The sequence below is a fragment of the Pteropus medius genome, unplaced genomic scaffold, assembly GCF_902729225.1.
Source record: "Pteropus medius unplaced genomic scaffold, Ma_sr-lr_union100, whole genome shotgun sequence".
In the NCBI taxonomy this organism is placed as follows: Eukaryota; Metazoa; Chordata; class Mammalia; order Chiroptera; family Pteropodidae; genus Pteropus; species Pteropus medius.
Window position 1 is genome coordinate 14,638,842 of NW_024351729.1, and position 9,861 is coordinate 14,648,702.

The 9,861-nt window shown below is 32.8% G+C and overlaps 1 protein-coding gene across 11 annotated transcripts in view; it reads left to right on the forward strand.

The window, feature by feature from the left end:
• The window catches only part of CREB1 (cAMP responsive element binding protein 1), a 56,230-nt gene extending 49,176 nt beyond the window's left edge, over positions 1–7,054 (forward strand). For 7 of the 11 annotated variants that reach the window (XM_039844573.1, XM_039844574.1, XM_039844571.1 and 4 more), the window contains one exon: positions 423–7,051. In XM_039844573.1, coding sequence (XP_039700507.1) covers positions 423–567 — 145 coding nt within the window. In that variant the 3' untranslated portion in view covers positions 568–7,051. Of the gene's footprint in view, positions 1–422 lie in introns of all 11 variants that reach the window. The other 4 variants (XR_005649023.1, XR_005649022.1, XR_005649025.1 and 1 more) reach the window with 2 other exon arrangements.
• The last annotated feature ends 2,807 nt before the right edge of the window (positions 7,055–9,861 follow it).

Consider the following 9,861-nt stretch of genomic DNA (forward strand, 5'->3'; position numbering starts at 1 on the left):
ATTGAAGAGACTTGTCTTAATTTTTTTTAAAGCCTTGAAAAATGGGTTTGTAAGATCTTTCTATTTAAAAGATGTTTTTCACACTAAAATTTACCTTAATATTTTCTTAGTTACTGATATTGATAGAACTTCAAGTTTTATAGGTGTGATGCAGAACATTTTAATAAACAGTGTTGTAATTTTTAAGTGATTGTTCAACCCTTTTAGTTGTATTGGTTTTTTTTATTTACTCAAACTTGTGTGGTATATTAAAATTAAAATTTGACATAAGGCAATTTCCAAGTCATTCTGTATTTTTTTAATGCCAAATCTATATTAAAATGTTGCTTTGAGGTAAATTTCTAAAAATTAAATGTATTCCAACCCCAAATAAATGATAAAGAAATGTTATGTGATTTTTTTCTGTCCTTTTTTGCTTATAGGGAAGCAGCACGAGAGTGCCGTAGAAAGAAGAAAGAATATGTGAAATGTTTAGAAAACAGAGTGGCAGTGCTGGAAAACCAAAACAAGACACTGATTGAGGAGCTAAAAGCACTTAAGGACCTTTACTGCCACAAATCAGATTAATTTGGGATTTATATTTCACCTATTATGGTGGAAAAAGGACTGGCTTGGCCACCAGAAAGACGAAATAAACATTTTATTTTCTAAACATTTCTTTTTTTCTATGCGCAAAACTGCCTGAAAGCAACTACAGAATTTCATTTGTGCTTTTGCATTAAACTGTGAATGTTCCAACACCTGCCTCCACTTCTCCCCTCAAGAAATTTTCAGCGCCAGGAATCATGAAGAGACTTCTGCATTTTATCCCCACCCTCTTCAAGAAGTAATCATTTGTTTACTTGTAAATTGATGGGGAAAATGAGGAAAAGAAAATCTTTTTTAAATGATTTCAAGGTTTGTGCTGAGCGCCTTGATTGCCTTAGGGACAGAATTACCCCAGCTTCTTGAGCTGAAGTAATGTGTGGGCCGCATGCATAAAGTAAGTAAGGTGCACTGAAGAAGTGTGATTGCCAAATTGACATGTTTTCACATTTTCATTGTGAATTATGTAAAATTGTTAAAAGACATACCCTCTAAAAAAGAATTTTTATGGTGTTGAAGAAATTAAGAATGAATTCAGAGTGCTTTTTATGTATTCTCTTCAATACTGAAAACTTGTCCTTGGTCTTAAAAATACTCTGTATTAACTACAGCTCTTCCATAGGGCAGTTGTTGCTTCTTAATTCAGTTATATATGTGTTCTACATTTTGAATACATTAAAAGAAGTAACCAACTGAATGAAAAAAAAGCATGGTATTTTAATTTTAAATTAAATTGAAGTAAATACAAGCACAAAGCTTGTTTTTAGTTAGTACTAAATTCTTAGTAAAAAGATGCCCTTTACTCAGATCAACCCTTTGAGTTATATAACAAGGTTTTTAAATAAATGTTTTTATCATCGCCTTCAAAAATATTTATATCGTCACTCATTTACTTAAAAAGATATGTCTAATTAAACTGTTCCCATTTGCACTTACATTATACCAACAGGAAAGCCTTTGAGATGTTAAAGTGAAACAAAGTGACCTATTTGTTTATAAAATGTTGTGTTGTAGAATTATTTTAAATCTTTTCCACATTAACATACTTTAACAGAGTACCTCTAGTGAATTTTGTAATGAAAGAAGTTGTAAGGATATAGTTCTGAAAAGTATAGTATTAGACATAACAAGGAAAGTAATTTTCTTCAGACATATTTGAATGACTGCTGTACTACAATATTTGGATTATCATTCTTGCAAAACATTTGTTTTGTTCTAAAAAGGATAGTTATGCTTTCCAATATGCTATATAGCTTTTGTCATTCTATAAAGGAGCTACCTTTTTTAACTTCTGGCTATAACAGTCTGTTTGTATGTATCATACACTGTTTCCAGTACTGCTTTTAATTATTAATTATTCATTTTATTCACTAAGCCTGATAAATCTAAAAGTTACCCTTTAAAAGAAAAGTAAGACTAAAGTGGATTTTAAAAATTGAAACGGACATAATGTTAGATATAATTTCTCATTTGAGAAGGTTATTTCCTTTAGAAGTGAATCTAGAAAATTAACATTTTTTTATATTTAGTCATGGGTTATTTTTTAAAGTTTACTTTGTTAATGTGTTAAAATATACAGATGGGTCTTTATTATTGGGTACATTTTGAAAGTAAGATTTTTAATTAATATTTGTAAATGGTATATTTTTGTTTGTAACAAACCATTGTCTTTTTTCAAGGATGAACAGAGTTTATGAAGGAGCATCATTCTAAGAATTGAGTGATGTAGTGTATTTGGACAATTCACCAGATTCTCAAGAAGGCTTTCAAACGACTGTAAAGTTTGATGTTTATCCTGCTGAGCTAATGGGGAAGGTTATAGCATAAAAATTATTTGTATACCAACCATATGTCATTTTCCAAAACTGGTTTAACAGAAACCAAGCAAAATCACAAATATGTTCACCAAGCAGAATTCTTTATTTATGAGTCAAAATGTCAAAGTGAACATTTTGAATGTCGTATGTTTTATAAATGAAAATTGTCTAATATTTAGCAACATAAACGTTTTTCAAAAGTTGGGGCTTTCTATTTAATTAAAAGTTGGTGGTCCTCTGAGTCCCTGATAAATCAAGGCAGCCACTTCCATATTAGCTGGTTGGGTTTATAAATTTTAAAGACTGGGTCCTTTGTACCTTGAGGATATCTGCACTGATTTGAATCAGTTACTTAATGGTGAGATAAATATATTGTTACTAAATCTGTTTTAGACCCTTGGAGAGACTTGAAGATTTCGGTTTATACAGATAGAAATTAAGCATTTTTGTTCAGACTTTTTTTTTTTTTTTTTACAAGAATTGGGGGAAAGGTGTTTTTAAGCATGCAACTTTGAGAATTTTTATTAAGAAAACAACATAATTTTAAAAATCTTGTAGCCAAGAACATATGTGGCCACATTACCAGTAATGTTTTTTTCTCTTGGTATTGGCCAAAAGGGAATGAAAATGTCATCATAGGAATCTGTATATATGCTACTGATTTGCCTAGAAAATAGTTTGGTATCACTTTGCAAATATAGGGCCATGTGGCACTTTTATCTATAGGACAGATTAACTAATAAAAATGAAGTGGGAGGGGTTTATTTTTGATATATTACTCTTATGAGTTTTCAAGCTTTGATAGTGTTTAACTGAAAAATGGTTTAGAAAGGGCTAGATCCAATGTGCTCACATTATTAAAAAATTGGTATCAGATATAGTTCTAAGTTCATTCTTTATCAAACTCAAGTACCATATTGGCAACCATAATACTGTCATAGGTGCTCTGTTCATTTAGATATTCTTGGGGACGGGGTGGCATTTGTATAATATACGTGTACATATATATATATATACATACAGTATATAATCTGAAGCTCTGAGAGCTCTTAAGTCAGGAATGCTGAGTATTATAGTATATTGAGGTCAGATGAAAATATACATTTATGTGTGTTCTATTGCATCTCTTTTGGTAGTTCCTTGGACTGCATTACTCCAGCACTCATGATTAATTTTTGTCTTCTAATTTTCTTCCAAGTATTTTGCTTTTTTTACTTAGTTTACTTTGGCTTTATACTTTTAAGTATGTTACTAGTCACTTGAAAACTCCCCTCCAACCCCCAAAGTGTTTAGTTTTTATGCTTTGTCTCTGGCAGCTATAACAGTGGTAAGAACATTGTAAAGATAGCTTGTAAAAGGTACCACTGATTTTTCAAAAATCATCCTTGGGGAGGAATTTGGTGTTTTCATTTGAGCAGGGATTTTGTCAGAAAATGTGTTTTCATGGTAGGTCAGCAGCAGTGCTAGTATCTGAAAGCACAATACCAGCCAGGCAGGCTGTCTGATCAGAAGTCATCTGGCTAAAGGTTATCTCTGTCTCTCAGGCCTAATCCCTACTATCATTTTGACCATTCGGGGTAACGTGGAATCATACAAAGGCTTAGGAAGAAACAGCAAGTTTGTTTAAACCAGGAAGCTTTTACTTACTTGAAGTGACTTCAATCTAGATTTCTTCTTTTCATTTTTAATATGTTTTAAATTCTGTGATTGGCTTCAGTCAGCATAAATTGGTCTCTTTATTTTGAAAATCAAAAAGATTGCTTCATTTTGCAGGATTAAATAAAGTTTGTATGTTAAAGTTAAGATTTTGAATTGAAGTGGGTTTTAGAAAGTGGTTATACACCTTTTCAGTTATTTTCAAGAGGCTTTATTTTGTTGCCTTTGTAGCCCTGAAAACTGTTGGTATATTGTTTCCCATTGACTTAATACAAAAGTTGTATATTTATTTGGATTATATTTACATTATATTCTTTGTAAATGTTTGGTTTAACTTGCACTTTTAAAAATGACCCAGTTTGGGTATTAGCAACTTGAGAAATTCCCTCACCACTTAATTGTCAACTGACTTTTTATGTCTTTCTCCTTTCTTCAAATCATGGGACTTTTTTTAATGAAAACTTTTCATTGATTAAAATATTTTAACACCTAAAGGCTAGCCTTATAAATAGTTATAAAAGAAAAAAAATCAGGTAATTAGATCTAACTAGCCTAGTTAATGAGTCTGAACCCTTATTCTTTCTCATCATAGATAGGAAGAAAATCAACTCAAGCAAATAAATATTTATTTCTAATTTTAAATGAGACTGTATCCTCACCCCAACATTAATACTGGCTATAGGATGCCAAGATATTCATGAATTTGTCCAGAGTGGTAAAAGATTTTTCAAGGTAATTAATTATTGTCATCATGGAGACCACATGTAATCATTTTGACTAAATTTATTTCACTAAAATTGGCTTTGTTAACATCAAAGAAATGCTGCCTAAATCTGACTGATTTCAGATGAGGAGGGAGAAAGTGAAGTGTGCTCAGTAACTAGCCTGTAGGTGAAGAGTTGTGGGATAAATTTGCTCACTCAGTTGTACAAAGCACAACTAGAACTTTTTGTTGGGTGGCTTACATACATCTTGAATACATTTAATGTTGATATGTTGGCTTTTTTAAGTTGACTGCACAGTCACTGTATGTACTAGGAACTGGTTTCCTTGACTTTATAGAATCAATGGCTAGGAAAGGCACTAATCCCTGAGGGGTTGAACATATCACGAAGCAGAGTCAGTATGGAAGAATTTCAAATAAACAGGGTGCTGAAGTTCCATCTGCCTCATATGCTTATGATAAGTTCTTAATGATTAGTGAATGTAGCTTAAGCCTTTGTATGTGTCCTCAGGGGGCAGACATACTTTAAGAGGGACCAGGTAATGTTTGAATGGAGGGATTATATTTCAGGTGTTTTAGCTTGAAATTTATTTTTTAAAAAAATAAAAATAGAAAAAAAAATAGAACAAAGCCTGTGAAGCAAAATTGATAATATAAACAGGCAAAGTTGTTTAGCACAGAGAGGAAATATTGACCTGTTTGCATTCTGGTACTGTGGGTGCAGGTCCTAGCATGATATAACATGATACATTTTTAATTCTCACCAGCAAGGAAAAGGAAAATGAACAATCTGTAGGAAATGTCTTTGAAAAAGGTCAAACAGTAGGAAATTCAAAGTTTACCTACTTTATATAGGTATCAGTAGTTGCCTACAGAAGTGAAGCATTTCCAAGCTTCTGTCTGAGGAGCATCTCAGAGATGTGAAAGTAAATCTGAGATAGTTGAAAAATTGGTGGGGAAGGAAGAAAATCCCTGCAGATAATGATCTTATGTTAGCCAAGTGAAATGATCTATCATTGTGTTGGGAAGGTTTTATTTTCTTATGTTTTTAAAATTGAATTGGTAAATGCTTTATAGACGTATTTTTATCCTGGTGTCACTCCAATTTGTGTATGTAATAAAATTATTTATATTAAAAGTGGGAAATAATTTGTCAACATTTTTCTGTGAGTATAGATTTATTAGGGGTGGCAAAGAGTGCTAGTTAGCAGCTTTCCATGTAAAGTTGTCCCCTTCTGATTTGTCCACGTCAGTTGTCGTCCCCACCCCCAAAAAGAATTATTTCTAACCTAGATGTAACACTTGAAACTTTTTAGAAACAAAATAATCAGGGAAGTTTCTAGAGAGAAACGTGTTTGCATTTTTGGTTTTCCCTTGAAGACTGGGGTAACAATACCTCCCCCCAAAACTATCAGCACAAAACAGGGTATTGATTTTTAACTCTGATGTTGCTATTGGAGTTGAATACTAAATAACTATGAGGGAAATACATTTCTAATAAAATTCCCTACATTCTAGAAACATCCCTGTTTTAATTTTTTCCTAAATCTTTTTGTGCTTTATCTGTGTAAAGAGAAAAAACGTACTGAGTTATAATGCATTTTATTAACACTATGTACATATTAGCTGCTTTGTGTTCAGAATGGTAGCATTGCTTTGTATATTAAAGTGATCCTTGTGAATTTGTGGAATATTGTCATAAAGTGCTTTTTCTTACTGTAATCTTTGTGGTATCAACTGTCATAATACCCTTTTACACACATTTATGTGCAGTCACATAAACATGCTTTTAAAAACTCTGTAAGTCTCTTTTTTGGGGATGGGATCTCTGTATCTTGTTTTTTTGCTGGTGTTACATTATATTTTCTTGGACTTAGGTTTATTTTGTTAAATGAGTGAAAGTTATGTTAGAATATATCACAAGTTTGTGTTGCACAGCAACAAAAAACTAATTCAAGCAACAACATATCTTCAGTTAATTTTACTGTCTTCCTAATTTTTAGCACAAGATTTCTTTGTGCAGTAAGATTGAACAGTGCCTATTTGAAGATTTGGAGATGTTACTGCCTTACTGAGACAACCATGGGCGACATGACCAGCTGTCTCTGATGTCATAAAATGGATGTTTGCATTGGAAGAATAAGAATAGTTAACTTCTCAGGTCCCCTTATAATTCTTAAGTCCTCTGATTATATCTAAAGGGGTAGGAATGTGGTTAATCTGCTCTTTGTTCAATGCATGAGAATAAAAGATTCCTATATTATTGGTTCAATTTTCTGAAAATAGTTGCATTTATTCTAAAGTACTTCTTTTACATTGTCATGATGTATTCATTAAGCCTGTTATACCTAATATTGTGTTATATGAATTTTATTTTTTTCTACAAAGAGTGACCACATAATTAGACATTTTTGAGAGTGAAAGGGTGATATATAGGGACAACAGGTGTAAACCACATCACCCTACTTGTAAGCCACATTCAAGTGCTTGGATGGACCTCCAATAAAAGTGTCTATCTTCTCTTCATGTATATCTTTGCTTTCACTTGCTCATTTCACAGATATTCTTTGAGGACACGCTTCCAGGCACTAGAAAAGTCCCTGTCCTCAAAAAACTCTTAAGACACACAGACAAGGAAACAGTTCTAACATGTTTATACAGTTTTAGCCCTGAGTTCCATATTCATCATCACTCAGTAACACAGGTCCAAAAGAGAACTTTTCATTTCTCCTCTAAATCTGTTCAACTGGTTTTTTTCCATATTGTAGATGATGCCACTATCTCCTTAACTAAGGCAAAAATTCAGAAATGCACTTAGTGTTATCCTTCCTCTCATTGTGCATGTTAGTTTCTCCACATCTTAAGCACATTGGCCAAACTGGGGCTTGGAATACCAATGGCCTAAGAAGGGAAGAGGAAAGGTAACTTCCTGGAGTTTGAATACTACTTCTGTTTGTTTTGGGTTGGGGGGTGCAAGTCACAAAAGAAAATTGACCATTTTAAAGTGAACAATTCCATGGCATTTAGTGCATTCACAATGTTGTGCTGCCAACCACCTAGTTCCCAAAACATTTCATCACTCCAAAATAAAACCTTGTACTCCAAGAGTTACTTATCATTTCCCCCTCCCTCCAGCCCCTGGCAACCAGGAATCTGATATTTCTGTAGATTTAGCTTCATATGAATAGAATCACAATATGTAACCTTGTAGGATTTATCAATATTCCATTTTTTATGGCTGAGTAATACTCCACTTTTGTGTATATATGTAGGTATATGCATGCCACCATTTTGTTTATTCATCTGTTGATAGACAATCAGATCATTTTCACTTTTTGGCTATTGTGAATAGTACTGCTATAAACAAGTACGAGAATTTGAATCCTTGTTTTCAGTTCTTTTGGGTATTACAACTAGGAGTGGATTGCTGAGCCATATGATAATTCTGTTTTAACTTTTTGAGGAACTGCCAAACTTCCTCAGCAGCTGTTCCATTCTGCATTCCCACCAGGGATGGATGAGGTTTCCAATTTCTCCACGTGCTGTCCAAGACTTGGTATTTTGCTTTTTTTTTTTAATTATAGCCTTACTCGTGGGTGTAAAGTATTATGATTTTAATTTGCAATTTCTAATGACTAATGTTTAGCATCTTATCGTGTTTGTTGGCCATTTGTATATCTTCTTCAGAGAATTGTTCAAGTCCTTTGCTCAATTCTTGGTTTTTGTTTTATGAGTTCCTCATATATTCTGAATATTAGACCTTTATCAAATATTATTTGCAAATATTTTCTCCCATTCTATTAGGTTTTCGCTTTTGTGATAATGTCCTCATTCTTATTATTTTTTAACTTAGTTTTTTTTAAGTAATGTGTACATTTGGAAAAAACTACAAATGGGCGAGAATTAAAAGTAGTTTGTTTTATATCCTTTTAGTGACAATCTGCATATACACGCAAATGTAATGTATATCCTCTCCCTTTTTTACATAAATGGTGCTTTTTCACTGAATGTGTCTTGGCAGTGGTTCAATTTCAGTGTATGTGCATCTGCCTCTTAACAGGTTTGTAGCATGCCACTGTATAAATATGTTTGTTTAACCAGTACCCTCTTTTATGGACATTTAGATTGAAACTTTTGACTGTTATCAAATACACACAAGTTACTATAGATATATAATAAGCTAGTATACATACCGAGGATAGATACTGGGAAGTGGAGATTAAGTATGGCTTATTTCATATTTGGAGGTTGTTTCCTAAGCATTATTGAGAATCTTCTTAATTAAAAATGTCAGTATTTTTTGTCACACTTCACAGTCTATTTTGCTTTTTAGCAAGAAAATTAGAAGTAGCAGAACCAGTTTCAACACGAGGTTATGAAGTAGATAGGCTGCCTTTTCTCATCTTTGCAATACTGTTTTCTCTTCTAATCAATTGTTCTCAGCAAGGAAACTTAATTTTTCAGTATGCCATCTTTTCTGGTGTTAAATTTTAACCCTTCACTGGTTGTACAAAGAAAGGCATAAGATTTAAGAGCAGAAGGAAACTTCTGAGCTAATGAATCCTCAATTTTAAAAAGGACTCTGCCCTGACTTCATGCGATTGCTGTCAGTGCTGAGAACTCGTCTCCCGTTTCCCAGAACAGGACTCACTACTCACTGCAATGCTTCTCCTCGTTCTTGTTAAAAAACTTGAAAAGGCTATTTCTGTCTTGGTAGAGGTCCTGGGGAGCTGTAGAATTTTGACCGTTTCTCTGACATTCAAATAAATCACATGTCTGTTTCACAAACTATTATGTCAGGCCCTATATCTAGGACCTCTTTACCAATACTGGTACATTAAAAGGTGATTTTTAAAAGTATTTGAAATTTTTAATTTTGTTATTTTAAAAATTAACAGGAAATGTTTCTATCTTTCAACTTCCATAAACTGAAAGCATACATATTAAATGGAACTGATGTTGGAGGTAAATCTTTTAAGTTCATGATAACTTTGTTACTGAGAGTATGCTTTATATTTTGATATCCCTGATACCTTATCCTTTACATTGGGCAAGGAGAAATAAAGCACAGAAATTAGG